Genomic DNA, 24412 nt, shown 5'->3' with positions numbered 1-24412 from the left:
TCTCAAACGTATAGTGATGTTACGAGATGAAAATCCATTATTTAAGAAGGTGTTTTTCAGGACGTTAAGCTCTGTTTGAAGGTCTTCTTCTGTGGAAGTGAGACATCTTGCTCGACGGGCAAGGGTGTAGTTGATGCCCAGTTTCTGAGGACGGAAGTGATGAGAAGAGCCATGCAAATATCTATCAATGGGGGTGGTTTTTCGAAAAATTGAAAATTTAAGACAGTCAGATAATCTACTGATCCAAGAAGGGGAGAACGCCGTTAATCTCTAGTTCTGATGTGAATTTAATGTTCTTATATTGATTATTTAAATGGTTTAGGAAGTTTTGAAGTTCCTCTAAACTATGTTCCCAGATAGGGAAGACGTCATCAATGTAGCGTAACCACAGTTTAGGTTTTAAAGTAGCTACAGAAATAGCTCTCCCTTCAAAATCTTCTAAAAATGTATAAAAATGTTAGCTAAGACTGGGGATAGAGGGCTGCCCATAGCTAACCCGTTAGTTTGTTTATATATTTTATTTTTATAGCAGAAATAGCCTGAATTGATGCACTGAGTTAGAAGAGCAAATTTTTTTAGAAACCTTGTCCTTAAGAAGAGTCAGAAATTCATCTGTATAAATTCATAAAAAGAGACACGATGTCAAAACTCACCATTCTGTCAGAGTTTAAGAGATTTAAGTTTTTTATTTTTGAGATGAAATCTTCAGAGTTTTTGATGAAGGAGGAGGAATTGCCAACTAGATGTTTTAAAGAAGCTGCAAGATATTTAGACAGATTTTATGTAGGTGAGTCAATACCTTCCACAATAGGTCTTAAAGGAGTGTCAGCCTTGTGGATCTTAGGCAGGCCGTACAAACGAGGAATGAGGGGATGGAGAGAGTGGAGAGATAGTATTGTGTGTCTAGGAAGTTCAGAAGTTTATTTCAGAAGATTGTTTGTACGGTTATGAAGTGATCCCACAAGAGAACTTCATAACCGTAGTTCTCTGAAGTGATCCCACACGATAGAGATTTCTATATCGTGTAGTCTATAGACTACAGGAAAAAATGTTCCAAGTCATGATTATGTGTAATCGGACAACTAATGAAATTTGCTAATTGCAAAACCAGGTTCCATAGTCGTATATACTGTTCGTTGTGCTTCTTTATGAACTTGAATGAACTGTTTAGCAACATGCCTTCCTCGGGTTATTGACAAGTAAAATTGCAAACAAGAAAAAGATAACAAAACGCGGTAAACAAAATAACAGTCCCTTATCGTCATGAAGATAAGAATATTACCAAAGTCCTTATTTCTGTCTTCAGTCTGTCTGCCTCTCTCTCTCTCTCTCTCTCTCTCAATAGTAGCTATATCGTTATCGGGGTAGGTGTTGCATGTGAACTTAAAAAGCTTTCTGGCGAAACACACCATTGAGATAAATTGGATTCGCATATAGAGGTTGATATTTTAGTCTAACCAAGATGGCATTAACACGTTTATTAACCTTAGTGGAGGACTATTTTGGTAAGATAACAATAAGTCTTGTAGTCATTATTTGCGTTTTATATGTAGTTTTTCCACGTATACGTCGAAGAGGGAAATTTCCACCTGGTCCAATCGGTCTTCCTATATTAGGATATGTTCCATTTCTACGAAAAGACACCTATTTGAAATGCATTAAACTCGCTGCTAAATACGGGAAGATATTTAGGTAAGTTTCGCGTCTGGTTTCGTATTTAGTTTTTAAATACCAGAACTGTGAAATATTGAAACGCAATTAGTTTGTACAGTCATCCATTTTATAACTACTAAGTTTATACACACCAGACAATCTTTCTGTATAGATTCGCGCGACTTTATTTTAATTGGTTCCAATTGCGAATTTTTTCATGACTACTTACACAGCTCATATCAAAACTGTTACATAATCATAGATTCAACAGTACAGAGTGACGACCTGTTATTCTTCTAAAAGAGATTGAAGAGTGTACCTCATTGGCCATTTTGTTTCTTATGAATGTGATCAATGCAACTTACTGATTTGTTCGCTTCTCTCGTATTGCCATCTCTGTATGCAAGAAACCGATTTGACGATAATAAAGTTTTATATTTTTCAATTTTGCTATTATTCTTATATAAATCTAAATTTATATTCTCAGTTGTATAACATTGCCGTATTTTAAGGTCCTTGGGACATTATTTAGATCTGTTAGAAATATATCAACTGGGACGTCACTTGCACGGTATATAGCAAATATGAGCATGTTCAATATTGTGTCTCATAAATCATCTAACAGTTCCTGCACTTGTGCTTATTTGATTCCTGTTTATGAAAATGAAGATGAATTTTTTTTTCCTAACGTACAGAATTAATCCGCCTTGACGATTCTAATCAGGACATTCATATGCGTGTCGTAAATAACGACAGAATATTGATCAATTTCAGGTTATGTGATCCATCTTTCATTAACACTAATACAGCATTCGATTTCTGGGAAAGGTAAACATGACATTTTCAAAATTTAACCTTACGACCTAGTATTTACATGGTAAAAGTTGACAATCTTAGATGATTTTCAAGTACTATCAAAAATATTTTACTGAAGTTAGATTATACAGTAGTTTCAGTTGTTCACAGTTAGCGTTTAGATTTTACTGCCTTCTTTGACTGTGATCGTTGAAGTCGCCCATTTTTGTCCATAATGGGCGACTTCATGCGACTAAGGATGGCAACATAAAGCGAACATATCGCTTTATGTTGCCATCCTTACTCATCAATAATTTACCATCTCTTACAAACACACAAACTTAACTACACAACCTGTTATCTTTTGTTTTGCTTGGAAAAAAGTTACTCATTAAATTTCGTCAAGTGATCGTTTATATAGATGGTCATCTCCTTAATTGTTCATCAAACTTGAGGACAATCTTGTTTGGTTTCCTTGCCGCCGCATCCAATTTATTTTTAATATTTTTGTTCACTAGCTGGCTGACAACTGGCTTTATGTCCGTTTACCTGCTGGTGGATGTTCTGTGTGATGTTCCTTTTCAAATCCTAATAGGTACACCATTTTTAGTTATAGTATGAATATTTTCATTATGGGCTTCTTGTAAATCATTTATTTCAATATTCTTTAATTTAGAATTTCAATGACCACCCATTTTATTATTTAACTCCTGAATGCATGCAAAGTTGTACTACAGAGATGACTTCAAATCAGTTTTCATGTAATATATACATAATTGCGAAAGGTTTCGAAGTAACGCATTACCGTAGCAAACGAGGTATATACTAAGTCAATCAAATATACACTCCATTCCATTTCGTAAGTTTGCATCTCTTAGTATCTCTTAATTATATGATTACATGTTCATCCTTTAGCTTGCTGTCAATTTTTTTTGACGTAAACTTTCCTCTAACGTCAGTTTGATTTAAAAGTTATCCATGTCATAAACAAACACATATAGTGCGTGTATTCATAAGATCTCTTCATATTTTCTTCGTAGGTCAGTGATGAGGAGCGTGAGACGTAATAAGCAATTTTTTTAAAAAAATAAAGAAATCATTTCAATTTCCGGAAACATTTATGAGAGGCTTTCAAATGAAAATATTTGTCCTTCATATAGAAAATTAGTAGGGTTTTGAAACTTTGATTGTCTTCTTCACATAACCACAAAAATAGCAGCTGATCACAACTAGTTGACGTAAACCTGCATACCACACTCATAATCCTAAATTTCTTTTGTTTCCATATGCACAATATGTCATTTTAGGAATCCTAATGCGTATCTTACATGTATTTTAATTTAATGATCAAATATTTCCACTGCGTGGGCAACAAAAACTCTCCAGCCGTGCGAAAAGCAAATGTTTTCAGCTGAGAAATCAGTATGCGGTTCAGAGGCTACCTATAAATCGCAAACAAGAATGCCAGCTGAGTCTGTTCAGTTAGGACGGAACAGATAGCTTACATCCCTTTTCATAACGCGACACTACTTGTTCCTTTTCCTGAAAAAAATTCAGTAACGAAAAGTCTCTGTAGCATCTTCACAGAGACTACTCCTCAGAAGAAAACCGGAATGAGCTTTTCTTATATCTTTACAGTCTATTCGCTAATAATCGACCATACGCTGACCAAAAACACAAACTGTTAAAACAAATATTTAACCCTCATTTATAAGTAAAATGTACTGAACTGAAGTGTATTCAGCTAACATTCACTCTTCAGCATGGAAGAAAGCTCATATAGAACGAGTTCTCCCCCTCCCAGAAAGATAAACGTTACCATCAAATTATCTACCTATTGTACTCACATCAGTTTTGTCTAAAGTAATGGAAAAGGTTATCAAGAGTCAACTTCCTCAACGGACGTAAGAACTATCATCTAATTAGTGACCACCAGTATTGATTTGGTCATGTCAATTCCACAGGAGATCTCCGGGCCATGTCACTCACATTTGGCCCCATTCCATGGAAAGGTTTGGAGAAACTCTTACCCTTTCTCCTAAAATCTGCAAAACCTTTTGACAGGGTCTGGTATCAAGGCTTTCTCAACATTACTCGGACTCTCTTCGTCCATATATAAATGGATCGACAGTTTTCTCTTAGATAGATATCTTCTATAATGGTTGATAGTGTTCTCTCCTTATACTTTCATGTCAATGCCAATGTCGCTCAGTTGTCTGTCATTTCAAAAAAAAAACCTTTCTTGATTAACATATTGTATCTGTGTTCTTTGAGTACAAACTGTTTTCATAGTTTTGCTTATGACAGCACATTCCACTCTCCCTACTCTTATGACAAGCCGTGCAGTTCTAACATCTCTTTTTCAAGATCATCTATAACACTAATCTCCACAGTATCCTACTTGGGATGAAATCAATCTAGTCAACTTCAATGCTTCCAAAATGCAGTTTCGCTTGTTTTCCTGTAAAGAAGACATCCGTTCAACAAAATAGTCAACTGAACCTCTTTGCAGATTATCTCTTACTATAAGTCCTTCCTGGCAAAATCACATTATTTCTTCAGCATCATCAGCTTTCAAAACATCGTGGCTTTCTTTCCTGATAAAGTATTTCTCGGTTAAACAGTTGCTCACTCTGTACAAATCTCAAATGTGACTAATATTAGAATACCGCTCTCATGTGTAAGGGTGCAGTGTTAAGAATTCTTGATGTTTTTTTCCCAAAAGAGCAATCCCGTTGATAAATGATATTTCTCCTACAGATTCTCTTCAGACACTTTCCTATAAAAGATCAGTTTCTGCATTGCGTCTGTCTTCCATAGATAAATACATGACTGCTGCTCAGCAGAAATAGCATCTGCTATGCCTCCCATTTCTGACAAATCTACAGGAACCCATGCTACAGCTGCTTCACATTATTTTGCAGTCGAACTTCATACTCACCGATCCTACTTCACTCAGCCATCTGAGAATCTGTTTGATACAGGCTTTTCTGCCCTTTCGTGTGTAGAAAAAATATAATAAAATAGAAGAAAAAAAACGCGGTGAATGAGACATCATCTATTCTTCGAATATCTTCGAAAATATTTACATACTAAATAATCCTTAACTTATTATTCTGTTTGTCCATATCTTAAATATTTTATAAATGTTTTAATGAATGATTTAAATATACTATGTATAACGCATGCATAATAAACAAAATTACTATTACTGAAATGGATGAAATATTAAGCGTATGATTTCACATACAATGTTGTGGTAATTTACTGTCTCTTTCTCTTTCTTCAGCTTGTATATTGGAAACAGATATGTGGTTATTGTGGGAGATTTCGCAAATGCAAAAGACGTTCTTAGCAAATGGCAATTTTTGGGAAGACCAGAGCCCTCTCCTATCCACTTACTTCCAGGAAGAAAAAGTAAGTAGACTTTTAAGAGCAGTTTTAAAAACAGACATATCCCCCTTTAGACCGTTTCGCTTTATGACAATCTGCACATAAGATAATTTTAAAATATGAACTGTACGACTTCGTACTGGCTGACAACAGATTTATCGACATTACCCTTTCGAGAATTAACCGATGAGAACTCAATTAATTTACGACTTTTGCTCCTTATGTATCTGTATTTTGGTGTTTCTCTGAGAATTATAAACTATTTATAGATATTATTTTATTTTATTATAGAGTATAATGCCAAATAAGAATTGAAGTAGGGTGCTGATGTTCCTATTGAAAAGACAAAGATGCGAAACGTATCACATTCCGTGCTAAGATTACGATGATTAATTTTAGTGACTATGATGCATCGTACACTGATAGGTCGCAAGCTAAATGTACTTTTAAATACTCTCGTTGCAGTTTTGCTAAAAACGTTTACGTGAATTTAAAAGTTATACTGTTCGATACTACAGTAATAAGTAAAAACCACACCGGATCTCATGTATTTAACTTTTATTTGCGTACTGTTTAGAATTCCCTGGATTGAAAGCTGATTAGTTGTTAGGATTCTCATAACAGAATGTAGAACTTATACGAGAAAAAAACTTATTCCATATCATAGATATTCTCTGTCGAAAAGATAATTTACTCCAAGTGGATTGGAATCTTTATGAAATTTGTTAACAAGATTTTACATCTCGTATTGAAACTAACAAATAAAGTTAAAATTCCTCTCTAAGTATTATCACAGGTGATGTGCATTTTAATCGTTTATTTCCGAACATATAGGAGACGAATTTTTCTAACTGTCTCTCTCTTTATATTCGCATTATATTTGAATAAAGAGTGACAAGAAATTGACTTGTTTTTATGAACTTGAATTAATTTCTATATTACTATGACAGTTGTTATATTTCTCTCTTTTTATCTTGAATAACTATCACAGAGTATTTCTTTACTTAGGTATAATTTCTGTAAATGGTTCGGAATGGCAGCAGCAACGGAGATTTTCCATGCGTATATTAAAGGACTTAGGCTACGGCAAAGGCAAAATGGAAGATCATATAAAGGTAAAGTACATACGAGAATCAGAAGCATTGCTTTAATCAAGAAATGCTAAACTTATGAACCGTCTGTGGATAGAGAACATATAACGTCTTAATCAGTGATCTTTTTAATCTTTTTAATAGATTTTCTATGGAGAAGGTTCAAATAGAAAAAAGGAAAAATTGTTCTCTACTTGCTTGTGTAGTTTTATCGTACATTTTCGATAAAAAAAAAGAAGTGGATTGTATGACTGATCCTAGTGTTAACAAAATAACGATAACATAAGCGCATTATATTTGAATAAAGAGTGACATGAAAAACGGGCGTGTTTCACATATTATTTAATATTATTTGACAGTATGATAAAGATACCCAAACCTAGCAGACACCTAAATAAAGCTGTACTGTCAATCCTCTCTGTCAATCCTCTCTGTCAATCCTGTAATACTCTTCTGCGATTTAAAAAAATATAGGGATAATATAAAATTAGGAGAATAAAATAGGGAATTTGTTTTTATCGATAGCTTTATTTATGGTGTCTGTGACATTTATAATATGTTGGTAGTGAGTTTTGTTTTCTGGAAGCTGTTCATTTAGCGATTACGCAAATTTACAAACAGAACAAAAGAAATGACATTCAATCTACAGATCTATATCTAAATTAACCGTAAGATTAATTTCAAAACGTTTTAAAAACTGGACCATTATTCTAGTGGTTACCTGTTTCTCATCAATTTTACGAACACTGTTGATTTTTATAAATTTCTCTAAATAGGCATAGGAGGTTCCTATATAAACTTAGTGGATCGTTTATTTTAAGCATGATATCGTTGTAGTAGTATTTTTGCAAATTAGGTGGTAAGCCTCACACTAACAAGATAGTGGAGTCGGAAATATCTGGTTGAGTTTTCTCGTGCTGCAGAAGAAACAGTGGCATACAGGAATGAAGCTGGATGAGGTTGTGATCAGAGATTTTGGTGTTAATTTCGGAATAGGTATATATATATATATATATCCTGATTAGATCCTTGATGGGGATATAATCTATGACTCTGCGTTAGAGTATCTGTTAGTGTTGCTTCAATTTTTGGTTGTTGTTTCTTCAAATTTATGATACGGCTTATGTTGAACTGACTTCGTGAATCAGGATACGTGTTAATAGTTAAAGAGACACCTTCAAAGATATATTATTATATTAGATATCTCTTATCAGGTTGTGGGGATCAGCATCGGTACTTCCTTATCAGGAAGTACCGAGCTGATCTATGGGATATGTTTATGTGTATTTGAGGCTACTTCTGCGATTTGTTTCTGATTTCCAAAATGAGTATGTGCGTATTCCAAAAGGGTAAATTTTTACTTTAAGCTAAACTCTGGTATGATGATTACCATAACTTCACCTCTTTTTTTGTTTTCTGAGGGTGTAGGACTGATAACGTTTAATATTGTATGCAGAAAGGTCTTTATTGCTTATAGCACATTCGCTTGGGAATAATGCATATTTTCAAAGCGTTGTTGAGCATTTTTATCTAAGCCAGTGTTTTTTAGGCTTTGAGTAAAAGATGAAAAGTTTGAAATTTATTTGAGAGTTTTCTGTTCCACTTTTGTGAAGAATTTTACATTTTCAAAATCACAAACACACACACACACACACACAAATCTGTGTGTGTGTGTGTGTGTGTGTGTGTGTGTGTGTGTGTGTGTGTGTGTGTGTGTGTGTGTGTGTGTGTGTGTGTGTGTGTGTGTGTGTGTGTGTGTGTGTGTGTGTGTGTGTGTTTAAATAATTATTTATGAATGTAGGCATAATCCACCCCTTTAGATAAAAGAGTGAAAGAAAATATGAATAATTTGATAAACAGGTTTACGTTTTATAGTGTAACTGATTTTGATTTCGTCCTATTTACATTAGTTTATTTTTATTTATTTATCATTTTTGAGATAATCTCTGCTTATCATTCTAATTACTCTAACTTTCAGGAAGAAATATGTGATTTTGTAAAAGATGTTCAAGAGTGCAACGGAGAACCCAGAGATATACACGATCGTCTTCTTTCTAGCGTATCAAATAACATCGCATCAATGGTATTTGGAGAAAGATTTGAAAAGGGGAATTCACAAAGCGCAGCATTAATTAATATTCTTAATCTATTGGAAGAAGACATTCCGTCTTTCGACATCCCTACATTTTTTCCATATATACGGCCATTAATACTTTTTCTGATGAAAAATTCCAAGTTGCTGAAATCATTTATGGAATTGGAGAACTTTATCAGGTGAGTGGAGAATAACTGTTTAACGGGATATTTTAATTTCCATATTAATGTCACATACAATGGGATTTAATAATATAATAACAATGGGATTTAATAATATAATAATAATCACTGTCATTTCTATTCTCTATTATTCTGTTTCATATATTATTATTATTATTATTATTATTATTTATCGTTATATTTTGTAGTATTATTGCATAAATTTTATATTATATGTATGAAATTCTTACATACTACCATTATTTATATAAGAAATTATTTTTATTATTGATTGACAAGGAGTTATGGAATCGTATAAGTAGCTACACTTCACCTTTTTCATGGATTCAATGACAGAATTTGTGCTCATCACCTTAAACGGGTAGCTTTTACAGTTCTATGGAAAACTTCTTCCTCTCATCCCTGACCCAATTATTTCTCTACTTTCAGCTTTCTCTCTCTCTTTCAAACAATGAAAAAATCATCTACTCAATGCGAATGATTTATTTTATGAATTAATTAATAATTAATGACTAATGAATTATTTAGAATTAGTGTTATTTATTTATTGATTATATATCTTGCTTGAAACGTGTTCCTGTTTGTAAATTATTCGGTTCTGTTTCTGAAATGATTACTCTTCTTCCTCTTCTTCCTCTTCCTCATCCTCTTCCTCCTCTTCCTCTCTTCCTCTTCTTCCTCTTCCTCTTCCTCTTCCTCCTCTTCCTCTTCCTCTTCCTCCTCTTCCTCTTCCTCTTCTTCTTCTTCCTCTTCTTCTTCTTTTTCTTGTAAAGTGAAGATTCCTATGGCATTTTCTGCAGGTTATGTAACATCCGTCGGAGGGCAATTCCTTCTGACACTTGTTGCACTTCATGATTCTCCTTTCTTCCTCTGGACAGCTGCAAAGATGGCGACGTCCTTTGTTCTGTACTCGTTAGTAACCGCGGTGTACGCTTCAATTTTTTTAGCACACTCAGATTTTGGATTCAACTTGGCCGACTTCGATGAATTATATGTCACTGTCTTCTTCTTCTTCTTCTGTATTATTATTATTATTATTATTATTATATGACAACATGATAAAATTCTTACACGATAGAGGGCGCTGTGTAGGCATGAACGGTTGCATGGTCGTATCGCTCGTCCCGTTTTTATAGTTTTAATGTTGTTCTAACTCCTGTTTTTAATTTAAAAGTGTCATAAAGAAACTCTACTTGTCATGCTGAAGACAGTGACATTTAATTCATCGAAATCGGCCAAGTTGAATCCAAAATCTGAGTGTGCTAAAAAAATTGAAGCGTACACCGCGGTTACTAACGAGTACAGAACAAAGGACGTCGCCATCTTTGCAGCTGTCCAGAGGAAGAAAGGAGAGTCATGAAGTGCAACAAGTGTCAGAAGGAATTGCCGTCCGACGGATGTTACATAACCTGCAGAAAATGCCATAGGAATCTTCACTTTACATGTTCCGGACTTTCTGTAACAACCTGGCAACGCAAATCCAATGCCAAACGAGAAGAATGGAAGTGCCTAAACTGTAGAGAGAACAAAGAAACGCCACCACCCACAACGCAACTGATTACGCTGGAGGCAGAATCGGACGATGAACTGAACAGAAAACAAAACAAAACACCGGTGAGTCTTATAATTTGAGTTCCGTTAATTTATTACTAGAAAAAGGTTTAGAAAATATAAAAACCAGCTTGGTAGATCTTGTCCAAGAACTATTTGTTAAACAGAATAAAGAAATAACAAAAAAAATTAGCGAATATGAAGAGTTTGTTCAATTTAATAATTCAAAAGTCGAAGAAGTCTTACAAACGGTAAAAGACATTGAAACTAGCATTAACGCATTAACCGAGAGGGAGCACAAATTGATAAAAGACACATCGGAACTCTGTCAAGAATTTAATTCCCTCAAACAACAATACGAAGTTTTAAACCAACAACAACATAAAGAAGACCTTGTCATAAACGGTCTTCCAGAAACCGAATCCACAGAAAATCTCAGAGACGTAGTTCTAAAGTTAGGCCATGCAATTGACATCCCCTTAGAGCATAATGATATTCAGACCATAAATCGGTTTCCCAGGAAGAACAGAACACAAGGTTCGCCACGCCCGGCACCAGTCATAGTTCGTCTGACAAGCAAGGCTACAAGAGACAATCTCATAAAAGCCAGCAGACTGAAAAAACCAGTAGTCAGAGGATTTAAATGCATCGCAAGACAATACGCCAATTTTTATTTAACAATATTTAACAATTTTTACGGATCAAAGACGGGAAAATATTCTTGAGAAAGTCACAGACTTCAAAGTCTATACAAATAAAAAGCTCGGAAGATATAAACAGGTTGCCAGAGTGAAACAAAATACTCTAACTTAGTTCAATAAGAAGATCTCAACACAACAAAAATGAATGTGAACCATCAGATAGATGTAATTACACCAGAATACATCAGTAATTGTACTTTCAAATCTCTTGATGCATGGAAACAAAACACAGTACAAGCGAGAGGTCTCTCAATCTTGCATATTAACATCAGAAGCATCCGAAAACATTGGCTATTATTACAGGCTTATCTGAGGAATTACACTGATATTATTGATATATTAATTCTTACAGAAGTATCCATAACTAATGACGAAGCGACTGCTTTCCACATTCCAGGCTTCCAACAACATAGATCATGCCGCCAAACAAGAAGAGGGGGTGGAATACTGATATTTATGAAACAAAAATTAATAGCAAAAGAAATGGCCTATCAGTTTGAGCATGCTGAAACCCTCTGCCTCGAAATCATTAATACCACGAATACACAGCATCCCATAATACTAAATGCTATTTACAGGCCACCAAACCTAAACATGGTAAAATTCTTACAAGAACTCAATTGCTGGCTTTCAAGCCAAGAAATATGCTCAACCGAACACCTAATGATAATTGGCGACATAAACATAAATATTGCAAATGAAAACCAGAACAATACTGTACAATACCTAGACACGCTATCCATGTACAATCTAATACCAACAATAACATTATGTACTAGAGAAGAAATATTCGGAAATATTTTCACTGCCTCCTGTCTAGACCATATAAACGTCCGAGCATCACCAAATAGTTACACTGCATCAGTCATAAAGAGTGCAAGGTAGCAGACCATTACTTCACCGCTCTAAGCCTGCACACCAAGACAATACCCATGCAATGTCCCACAGAAGACAAACGACAGAAAACAATAATAGACGAAGAAATAGTCAACCACGAAATAAGAAAAACAGACTGGGAACACCTGGCAGCAGATTCAGCAGATATCTTATACAACAACATTAAACTCACACTGGAGGAAATATATAAGAAAGCTACAACCAAAGTCCGAATTCGATCAAAAACAACACAAAATCCTTGGATAACACAAAACTTAATCCTAGAAATACACAGAAAGGATGCTTTATGGAAAGAATTAAAGCGATATCCAAATAACACAAACTTAAAAACTGAATATAAGATAACAAGGAATCGCCTTACAACACAAATCAGAAATGCAGAAAGAAACTACTACAGAGACAAACTAACCTCCGCAAAAAACAACATGAAACAAACCTGGCATCTGATTAATGAGATGTTAGATTCTATTCCCAACACCACTGCCTCTGAAACCATAAAACACAGCTTCATGAAAGACGCAAAACCTATCCAACAACTAGCAAATGACTTTAACCAATACTTTGCAGACTCCATCCAAGAACTTCACAGAAATATTCCCCCAATCACAAAACGAGACCCTCCACTTCGACCACACAATCAAAACAGACATTATGGTTCCCAACCATAAAAAAAGCAGAACTTCTCTCAGCAATACATCAAATCAAACCAAACAAATGCCCAGGAATAGATGGTATCAGACCTAAAGATATAAAGCAACATGCAATTAGTTTAAGTCCAATCCTACTAAAAACTAATAAATAAAATATTTAAAACAGGACAGATACTAAGTATGCTAAAGACCGCCATAATTACACCCATATACAAACATGGAAAAGAAATTTAATCAGCAATTGCAGACCCATAGCAACATTACCAATTATCAATCAAATTATGGAGCGGATCGTACTGAAGAAACTCATATTTACACTGAGATCTTTCATATTATCCCAAAACACAATATGGTTTTCAGAAAAATAAGGGAACAACATCTCTTTTCGAAGACTTTACAGACGTAAATAATACCGCCTTAGACAAAAATAAAATAGCCATGGTAGTCTTTATAGATCTAACCAAAGCATTCGATACACTTACACATCAAACCTTGTTAGAAAAGCTGAGGCATGTTGGAATAGACGGGCCTCTTCACAGGTGGTTTACAAACTACCTCCAAAATAGAAAGCATATCGCATGTATCGGATCAAACCGAAGCACAGAGCTACCAGTAACCTGTGGAGTGCCACAGGGAGCTGTACTCTCCCCAACTCTATTCAACATTTACACTCACGATATTAATCAGTTACCACTCAAAGGTAAGATATTCCAGTACGCAGATGATACAGCAATAATATCCATCCATAATAACGCAAGCATAGCCCAAACAAATATGCAACATGATATAAATCTGATCATAGACTGGCTCACAAACAACTCCATGCACCTAAACTCAGGAAAGACAAAATTAATGATATTCAGAAATCCACTGACTCGACCAGTTGATAACAAATATATAACTATCAAACATCCACTTTCCAACACAAAAAACACACAGAACAGCAAAACCACCACAATCACTCAGGTTGAAACAATACGATACCTTGGAATTTACCTCGATGCAGATATGAACTGGAATAGCCATATAAAACATCTACACAACAAACTCCGAACAATAAGTGGCAAACTCTACAGATTAAAAGACAGTTCCCACACGCCTAAAAACACTAATATACAAAGCATTATGCCAAAATATACTAAGATACGCTATAACAACGTATGCTTTCTGTGCACCCTACAAATTAAATAGATTAATGTCGCTACAGTACAAAATGACAAACGTGATCTTTTGGGAACAAAGAGAAAATCACGACCTTATAAACATCAATGGCAGAACACAAAATACTGACAGCAAAACATTTATGTCACTATGCAGCCTTGCTAAAACATTATTTCGATGCCAATTACAGGACAGTTAGAAATACATACCGTATAACAAGACCTCAGACTGCTAATTATATCTCATATAAATACAATAATCACTACGGAAAGGCCACGCGAAACTTCTACATCCCAGACATGATAAATAAATGCTCTAAGGACATACTACGAACAAGAAACACGCACCCAAAATACCATACAAACTTAATGAAACACAATATATTCGCTCAGGCTTCCATTTCAGCGACGCATCAGTACATTCCAATTTATTGTGTGGGGGGGCGTGTGTGTGAGCGTGCGTGCGTGTGCGTGTGAGTGCGCGCGCGCGAATTTCTCAATCATAGATTCCGTAGCATCCTAACACAGCAAAAAAAAAAAAAAAACAATACATAATAACCAACTGGTGTCATCCTCAGATAAGCTTACATTTAAGCTTCGAGGATGAAAGGGAAAAAAAATTAGTTCTCATCCAAGATGTATCATATGTAACCAAATGCATGTAACGTACGTATCACAAGAAAACCAATGTATGTATTATATGTAAACCAATGTACGTATTGTAAATATCACATGTAAACAAATGTGATTAATGTATCATATGTAAACAAATGAATGTAATGTATATAATAATTGTAACAAATGTATGTAATGTATATAATAATTGTAACAAATGTATGTAATATATATAATAATTGTAACAAATGTATGCAATGTAAAAAAAAAATATATTTAAAAAGTAAATCATGAGTTTACACCGTATGTTTGTGAAAATAAGGACACATAATATTCAGATTGCATATCTGTAAATACTGTTGTATAATCACACCTTTTCAAACTTGAAAAAAAAAACATGTAATATTATACAACTTATGTAACTCTGAACAATATAATTGTAAATTATTATTATGATTGTTATATAAAAAAAAACTATTATCATCATTACTATTTAAATCTCATTATATGTAGCACAAAGTGCTGAACCTTGTAAAATAATATACTGAATAGATGATCATTGTACATATCTAAATATTTGAAAGAAAGAAAGAAAGAACAATTATTATTATTATTATTATTATTATTATTATTATTATTATTATTATTATTATTATTATTATTTATGTATTTCTCTTAAGAGCATAATACATATTGTGTAAAGGAAAATTTTAACTTTTTTTATTATTTAGTAAACAAGCACAGAAACATCGAAAGAATTTGGATGAGGATGATGTCCGAAACTACATCGAAGGTTATCTTATTGAAATGGAAAAAAGGAAAAATGACCCCGATAATTCCTTTACAGGTCAGTTCTGAACACATACGACTCATACCTAGAATACTTGGAGAGAATAAAGTGTTTATTTCTGAACTGGGGATACTATAAAAATATACTGGGAAAATACTATAAAAGTGTATTATCTTGTAATACTTTTAAAATATTTTATTTCGAAACTAAAACAGAAATTAAGTTTCTTTATGAAATTACTGCTAAGATACCTGTCTTACTACAGATTCCGAATAAGCGACGTGGTTGTCTCACACCAGTTCCTTCGAACAGAGAGTCAAAACATCCATGCTGCTTGCGGTAATTAAAGATGTAATCCTTAAGACTTGTAGAAGTTGCTGCGATCAGATCCTGTCCTACATATAAGCTGAATATAGAACAGATTCAAAAACAGATAGTGCATTATTAGACCTAATATAAATTGCAGCGTATAGAAGTAAAGTTTACTGTATAAACCACCAAAATAATCAACCGGAAATAAAAAAACTCTTCTAAAGCTACAAGAACAAATGGTCCCCAATAACAAAATAAGGGTTCATTTGCAATCACAAATAAGCGAAACAGTTATCGTTCACAGTTAACAGTTATCGTACGATTTACCGCACGGATCAATCCCTGACCTGCAACACACCCTCCAATTGAAATTTTATCAATGTTGATTACAGCAATCTCTACCGAAGACAATATCATCAAAAAATTGAGGAAACACTGAGCAAAGATCTGAGCTCGCTGCCAAAGTATTTTGAGCGCTGGGAACTATCCGCTAAATAAAACCATAACTATTTTTCCATCTAAATTCCTACGAGGATCATAGAAAAAAAAATAAACTTCTTCAACAGGATTCTAATCTACGAAAGAAAGTATTGCTATTTTGGTGCGTTGTTATCTTATCCTTACACGCATATAATATTTTGGAAAACTAAGTTAAAGATACCTACAGGAACACCATAATAAACAAACTCACAACAGAACTAGGGGTTTTACTGCTACAACGCTTAGAGCAGCAGCCCTGTGTCTGGTATTCTCAGTGGCACAATATTGCTCACCAGGTTGAACACTAAGTGAATACTTGAATCCTGTGGATACACATCTAAACTTAACAATGAGAACCATCTATGGCACCTTAGGATCTACTCGTCTGCTCTACATAACTTAGGATCTGCTCTACATAACTTAGGATCTGCTCTACATAACTTAGGATCTGCTCTACATTATTCTCCACAACTGAAGAAACAGAAGCTTGTATCAGATAAATAAATAAAATGAAAAATAACATGAAGCTTCCCATACAACAAGATATCGTTCCACTTCCTGCTCCCCTCCTTACATTCAGATAGCCCATCATACTCCAAAAGTCCTGAGGACTATCATCTAATATTTCCAGAAGATTGATTAAATGAACTAGAAACCGTTAATAATTATGTGATCAGAGATTCAATTGTCAAACTTATAGGATTCAATCTACCTCGACACCTCCCGAGCCAGATAAACAAATTTTGGAAAAGAGAAAGACGCTGTCCCAGCTTATTACATCTGTGTGGAATTTCCAAGTCATTGTTGTTGCATGTGTGGCAGTGAGTAAAGGCTACTAGTCGACATATCACTAATTATTGCTAAACACACACCTTCGTTGGAGGTTTCAGTAACTCGCAATTACCTCCAAAAAGTACCATCATTTATTTAAATGAACTGTCAATCTATATATATATATATATATATGGGAATAAATTTTTAACTTGGGTATATTGTATATTAGGATAACCAAGCAATTGCTTGGTTATCCTAATATATATATATATATATATATATTATTATTATTATTACTTGGGAAAAGGATTAAAACCAAGTATAAAATTTCTTGGTATCATTAACGTATTTTACAACCAAGGTAAAAAACTTTCTTATATATATATATATATATATATATACACGGATATATTTGTAAATACATAAATGATTATACAAAGATTTAATATATATAAACAAACTCATTGTATATCATCAGTAATTCATATTTATTTCTCTCTGACCGAGATTTTATTTTATTTCTCTTTCAGAATATATGTTCCTAGGAAATGTTCATATATTGTTTGCCGCTGGAAGTGACACCACTGCGACAACTATATTATGGTGCCTGTTAGTAATGGCAGCATATCCAGACGTCCAACGACGTGTTCAGGATGAAATCGATTCAACAATTGGAAGAGAAAAGATGCCTTCTTACGAAGACCGTTCCAAATTGCCTTATACTTATTCGACAATACTGGAAATTATGCGATGGAAAACCCTCGTGCCCTTGAATATTCATAGGGTGTAAGTTGATCTAGAAACAATATAAAATTTCTTCTGATCTGTATCCTTTTTCATATTTCTTTTTATCATCAGTTAAAGGAAGTGATAGATAACGTAAATAACGCAAGATTAAATAAATGTATTTTATAAAGATCAATTAAGAAAAGTTTGAAGCGTTTTGAAATATCGTTGATTTGTGTAAAAATAGATGTAGTTATATAGTATAACCTCCTATCTACTCGAATGTTCTTCAATAAACTCTTTTGGAATGCTATTAGTTTAACGTACGTCGGATGGGAGTTATTCACTGTACCTTCGTTGACTACATCGTGCGCAGATTTCAACTACATCGTGTTCAGTGCTAATTGAATTAAACCTAGGACTTTATGATCTGAATAAATCCTGTTTTCCATCCTCTTTCTCCACCTGCTTGTGGAAGATATTCCAAGACAAAAGAATAGAACTTAGGATCACTATCTTTCCTTTTTTTTTTAAACTGTAGTCCTTATCTTAACATGTGTCCACCTTCATGTGTGTACATACATTTACATAATTAAAAAAATAAAAAATAAAAAAATGCAAAATACCTCAGGATGACACCTGATAATTTTTGTTTATTGTTTTGATAGTTGTGTTGGAAGTTGAATGATGCGTAATAGATTTGATATTCAAATCATTTGCGTGCGCACACGAACATGATAATTAGGAATGCCAACTATACCCGTTACTGAAATGAAAAATCTGAACTATTACAATGTATTTTGTTTCGTCTGTAAAATGCGTAGGGTGCTTGTTTCTGGTTTATAGTATGTCCTTATGGTTCCTTTTTAGTCTACTATGGCTTGTCACATTCGATTTATCTCTTCAAATTGTAGTTTATTTAGCATATCTGGAATGAGTAATAATAAATATAATATATTATAGGTCATATTTAACAGATTTACGTTTTCTCCCACTTTATTTGTAATATTCAGCGCTGCCGAAGACACGACGATTGGAGACTACGACATTCCTAAAGGAGCAATTGTTGTGGTCGACATATGGACGATTCATCATGATCCAAACCTTTGGAAAAATCCAAGTGAATTTATGCCAGATAGGTTTTTAACACCAGATGGAAAATCTGTGGAAAAGCCAGAATATTTTATTCCATTTTCGATGGGTAAGTAACTTCCCAAGAAATATAATAATCTTTAGAGATGGACGGCGTATATTTTGGTTGAGGAAATCATTTGTTCAAAAAGTGCTTTTATATACTTTGTAATAGGTGAATTAACCACAGATAAATATTGTAATTCTATGCTTATGCGATATATCAGTCCCGTGGTTTTATGGTCCTGATTTCCAATAAGAATTAAAATTAGATAAAATGAGGATATCTAGCATCAGTTTTGTATTGTTAAGGATTGAAATAATGCTACATGTGCGAGTTTTAATTGTGCAGTTCAGGGTGCATTAGAGGATAAATTGACAAAATTGAGTATATGAATAATTCACTGATGTTATTTTGATGTCCTAATAACGAAGAAAACAGTGTTAGTGTTTTATTTACTTTTTTGGTTTATTTATACATGCATTTATTTTAAGTAAATAAATACACTCCTTAATAAATACTTGCTTGATTTTCGGTGAGTAGTTACTGAAAGTAGCCATCAATCTAATTAAAAAAAGTAAAACACCTACTAATAAATATTTAAAATCTGCAGAGTTTTTAATATGTGAAGAGGAAATTCCAGAAAGATTTCTTAGAAAACTCGCTAGATATTTGGAGAGATTATAAGTGGGAGAGTGTATGCCCTCAACTATAGGTCTGAGTGGGCAGTTATTTTGTTTCTAAAATCAAGGACATCAAACTTAAAAAAACAGATTTAATGGCCAGTTTTGATATTGTTTCTCTCTTTACAAATGTTCCTGCTCAAGAAGTCCTCGATCTTCTCAAGAATAAATTATCAAAAAAACTCTTTGCTCTTCTCTCCCATTGCATAAAGTCAGGATACTTCAAATATGATAACAAGATCTACTTACAAAACTCAGGTCTGGCTATGGGCAGCCCTCTCTCTCCGATTCTCGCGGATATATTTCTCAACGATTTCGAAGAAAAAGCTATTAACTCCTTTCACTTTAAACCAAAAGTCTGGTACCGCTATATTGATGATATTTTCCTCATCTGGAAAGACGGTGTCAATAATCTCTATTTATTTTTAGACCACCTAAACAAGTGCCATGAAAAAATCTCTTTCACCTTCGAACTGGAATCAGATGACTGCCTTCCCTTTTTAGACCACAAACTTACCAGATGTGCTGAGAGCATTAAAATCTCAGTTTTTAGAAAGCCTACTCATACTGACAGATACCTTCGTACTTCCTCTCATCACTATCCCCCACAAAAATGTGGTATTATTTCCACTTTAGCTCACCGAGCCAAATCATTACTTACAGAAGAAACAGAAATTGAAAATGAACACCGTTTTCTTAAAAAAACATTTATTAACAATGGTTTCTCTCCAAAGAAAATTGACAAATTTCTTTCCCCCAGGCACTCAACTACTTCTGAAGATCCCTCTTCCCCAAGAGCCTTCATCTCCTTGCCTTACATCAGCTCTCTTTTACCAAAACTGGCCAAGATTCTCAAGAAATTTAACTTCAAAACGTGCTTCACTACGCTTCCAAAACTTCGTTCATTACTTAGCAAACATAAACAGAAACATCTTCCCACTCAGTTTCCGGGAGTGTACAAGATTTTGTGTGATTGCGGAAAGCCATACTATGGACAGACTGCTAAATCCATCCTTCTACGTTTGGATGAACACCGTAGGGATATCTCCTATAACAGGACTAGAGCTAGCGCTCTCTCTAGCTGCGTTCTCTTTTCAGCTAACTCAGACGAAGGCCGCCAGCACATTGTAAACTGGACTCAAACTTCTAACATCCATGTGTGCTACGATGAACTCGAAAGAAAGATTGTCGAATCTAGGGAAATTTCTCTAGATTCCTCTCATATTAACAACAGCCTGAGTTACAATCTCTCTGACGAACACGTTGCTTCTGTTCAGTACTGGCGCACTCGCGACAGCGCGTAGTATTCGTTTGTTTGGAACTCATACTTGCATTTTTTTTCAAACACGCTACTGTCTTTTTATATTTGTTCTGTTATTACAATTTTAAGTCTCTGTAATTTTTTATATACTTCTTTGATTGTGATACCTGAGGATGTTCATGTAACGAAACTAGTAAACTAGTAGTATCTTTTTTAAATATATCTTGTCATCTTTTTATCTCTCGGTAACAGTTAAACCTTTTTTTATAATATTCCAACCGAGTAAAAATGAATTTTGAAAAAAAATAAAAATAAATAAATAAATATATATATATATATATATATATATATATATATATATATATATATATATATATATATATATATATATATATATATATATATATATATATATATATATATATATATATATTTATTTATTTATTATTTATTTATTTATTATTATTTATTATTATTTATTTATTATTTATTATTATATATTATTTATTTATTTATTTATTTATTATTATATATATATATATTTATATATATATATATATATATATATATATATATATATATATATATATATATATATATATATATATATATATATATATATATATATATATATATATATATATATATATATATATATATATTTCATGTGTGTTCCGTGCACAGGCTGCATGGCTCAAGCTGTCAAAATATTGTAAACTGAGACTCACTTTCACCTAAGCGGATTAGCCATACGCGACAATTGTGAATTCCCACAATTGTCGTGTATGGCTTAGCAAAACCGTCACTCATTCCAACAGATTTCTTTGCATTCACCCAAAGTTTTGTCTGGTGAGGATTAGAGTTCGTTTATCATTGGGGCATTCTTATTTGAAGACATTCGCTAGTATGGTCGGTCCTGTGACTTGCTTAGTTAATGCCGAAAAATTGAGCAGGTCACGGGACCACAGAGGTATCTCAATATAATAAACAATTTTGTTATGCCACATTTACCGCACGGCGTGTGCATGGATTTTATTATTTTCATGCATGGTAGTGTCTCTGGATGCATCGGTCGATCCGTGCAGGAGGTTCTTCGAAAATATTTCACGGAATGATCAGCCGTGCGTTTCTCTCTACATTGCAGCCTTTTTTTTTTCTATAAAGAGTGCCATGGCTGCAAATCAAATGTGGGTTGTGCAAAATAGTATATCGTCGGTGGACTTTGTCAAGATATCATGCAGAGAGCACAAAAAATATATATATTAGGTTTTTTGCTATTTTTCTGAGCCAAGCGTTATAATAAACACATAATTAACATGATGTATTACTGTTGCGAAAGTTAAGGGCGGAAGTTGTAATTCTCCATTATAGATTTTGCAAACATGTTAGAATGTATATTCGAAACCAGTAGAGGTTAAAATGAGTAAATTAGTTCATCGAGGAAACATTTTTCTTGGAATTGAAATCACGCATAAACGTCAACATATATTATTCGTAAGCTCAAATTTCATTGTATTATATATATATATATATATATATTATCCCCAAGGTAAAAAACTTTTCACATATGTGTGATATATATAAATGTCGTTTGAAATCTAATGTTACTCCCTTTATATTTTTAGGCAAACGATCCTGTCTAGGAGATCAAATGGCGAACGTTGAGATATTCCTATACTTCGCAACGGTTTTCCAACATTTTCATGTAAAACCACCAGATGGAAGTACTGTTGACTTAGGAGGAACTCATACGATACTATTTTATCCAAACCATCAGGAACTGTGTTTCCTGAAACGAAAATAACATATCGTGATAAAAAAAAACAAAGATAAGAACAAGAAAGTAATTCAATAGTCACCAAAAAAAGAAAGGAAAAAAGGAAAAAAAAGGGAAGAAAGGAAAAATTAAAAACAATAAATTAGATCAAAATTGTAAATCCTTATAGTCATTATTATTATTATTATTATTATTATTATTATTTATAATTTCCCTAGACCTTCAGTGCATTATCATACAAATTGTTTCTAGATAACAAAACAGAAATAAAATTAATAAAAAATGTAAATTGCCAACTTACTGATTCTACCTTACGAAGGCGTCGAAATTTATAAGATATAGACAAACCTAGAATATTATTTGTTAGAACTTGGAGATGTTAGTAAAATTTAAGAGACTTTGTAGAAATAAAAATAAAAAAACTGGTTATACTGAATTTATTTTTATTTCTCGTTGAAACTATACCTAGAAATTATTCCTGAAATTATTCAGTAAACTGAGAGAATGATATCTCATAATAAAGGTCACCTCTTCAAATTTACATTCTTGCACCAAATTTTCTATGATTTTGTAATTCATCTACTCAGTTATTGTATTCGGTTTTCAGAGATTACCACTTCGCTTCTGTCTTCATCATTACGTCACTTTATTTACTTCTCACAGTTCATCATTTACAGGCCTGACATCATCCATCAGTGTTATTTTAGTTCGTAAAAGCGATGGAAATCAGACTGCATGCATTCTCTAGCTGATTCTGCCTGTTTTATTAGAAGATAAACTACATTTGTGTAAGATAAGCGCTCTCCCCCTTCGTACAATAGATGGAAAGACGACCGAACATTCATCCTTTGTGTGTAAGAGTGCCGTTTAGTTTCTCTTCACTAAGTGAGGAATCTTTAATTATCTTTTTAGTCTATTTTTTTTCCTCAAAAAAGAAAATCATATTAGCTAGACAACACCCTCAATTAGCATACAAATTCGTTAGGTGAAATCGCATGCTAATCATCAATTTCAGAAGTTTGTACCTGAGAATAAGACAATCTAAACATGTGCTTGCATATTTTATCGTTATTACAAGTGTTTTCCCTACAAAATATCCAAAAAACCGAAAATCACAATACCTATAATAAGGAGCTGAATACTTCTAAATAACGCATAACTATCTTGAGTGTACACCAATTACGTTTATTCGCACAATTAAATATTAGCCACTTGGTATCGCTCTCAAAGCCTACTATACGAAGCAAACATGGCGATTACAAGGAGCTGCAGTTAAGAACTAGTTTGTACCTTGTGATGAGGTTTTTTGTGAAGAGGAGAATTGTTATATGGGCTTTTTCTGCTGAAGGTGAATTAGCCGATCTCATACGGTGGTAGTTGGGTGTTTTTCTCCCGGAAACTCGGAAACTTGGACTCCCTGGAAGTGTCATTTAATAATAATAATAATAATAATAATAATAATAATAATAATAATAATAATAATAATAATAATAATAATACCTACAAGAAAAAACTACCGAATCCTTCGAAAACTGCGTATGTACTTTATTCCGTTGATAATACAAACCACAATCCAGTGGTTGTCTTCTCCCGCCATGGAACAACGCCCAAACAGCCACAACAAAATGATAGTAGTCTGGGATTATAGCAGTGCCAATTGCGAACACCGTCTTGACGTCTATGCGTGATTTCCA

At 33.5% G+C, this 24412-nt stretch overlaps 1 protein-coding gene across 1 annotated transcript; it reads left to right on the top strand.

The window, feature by feature from the left end:
• Positions 1-1355: 1355 nt before the first annotated feature.
• Positions 1356-23186, top strand: LOC150101497 (cytochrome P450 2J2-like). Its single transcript, XM_090400650.1, has 8 exons — positions 1356-1692; positions 5738-5865; positions 6850-6956; positions 8911-9206; positions 15515-15630; positions 17670-17925; positions 18879-19066; positions 22567-23186. The coding sequence occupies exons 1-8, from the start codon at positions 1463-1465 to the stop codon at positions 22743-22745; spliced, it is 1500 nt and encodes a 499-aa protein (XP_090256776.1). The 5' UTR covers positions 1356-1462; the 3' UTR covers positions 22746-23186.
• The last annotated feature ends 1226 nt before the right edge of the window (positions 23187-24412 follow it).

Source organism: Typopeltis vanoorti, chromosome 11, assembly GCF_054136105.1.
Source record: "Typopeltis vanoorti isolate ZY-2024b chromosome 11, IOZ_Tvanoo_1.0, whole genome shotgun sequence".
Classification (NCBI taxonomy): Eukaryota; Metazoa; Arthropoda; class Arachnida; order Uropygi; family Thelyphonidae; genus Typopeltis; species Typopeltis vanoorti.
This window is presented reverse-complemented; position numbering and strand designations above follow the sequence as displayed.

What these genes read in the sequence shown, in the direction of transcription:
- LOC150101497 (XM_090400650.1), top strand. Translation starts at nt 1,463, where the DNA reads ATGGCATTAACACGTTTATTAACCTTAGTGGAGGACTATTTTGGTAAG. An exon ending in AAATACGGGAAGATATTTAG is followed by an intron (nt 1,693 to 5,737) that starts GTAAGTTTCGCG and finishes CTCTTTCTTCAG; the next exon opens with CTTGTATATTGGAAACAGAT. An exon ending in CCCTTGAATATTCATAGGGT is followed by an intron (nt 17,926 to 18,878) that starts GTAAGTTGATCT and finishes TGTAATATTCAG; the next exon opens with CGCTGCCGAAGACACGACGA.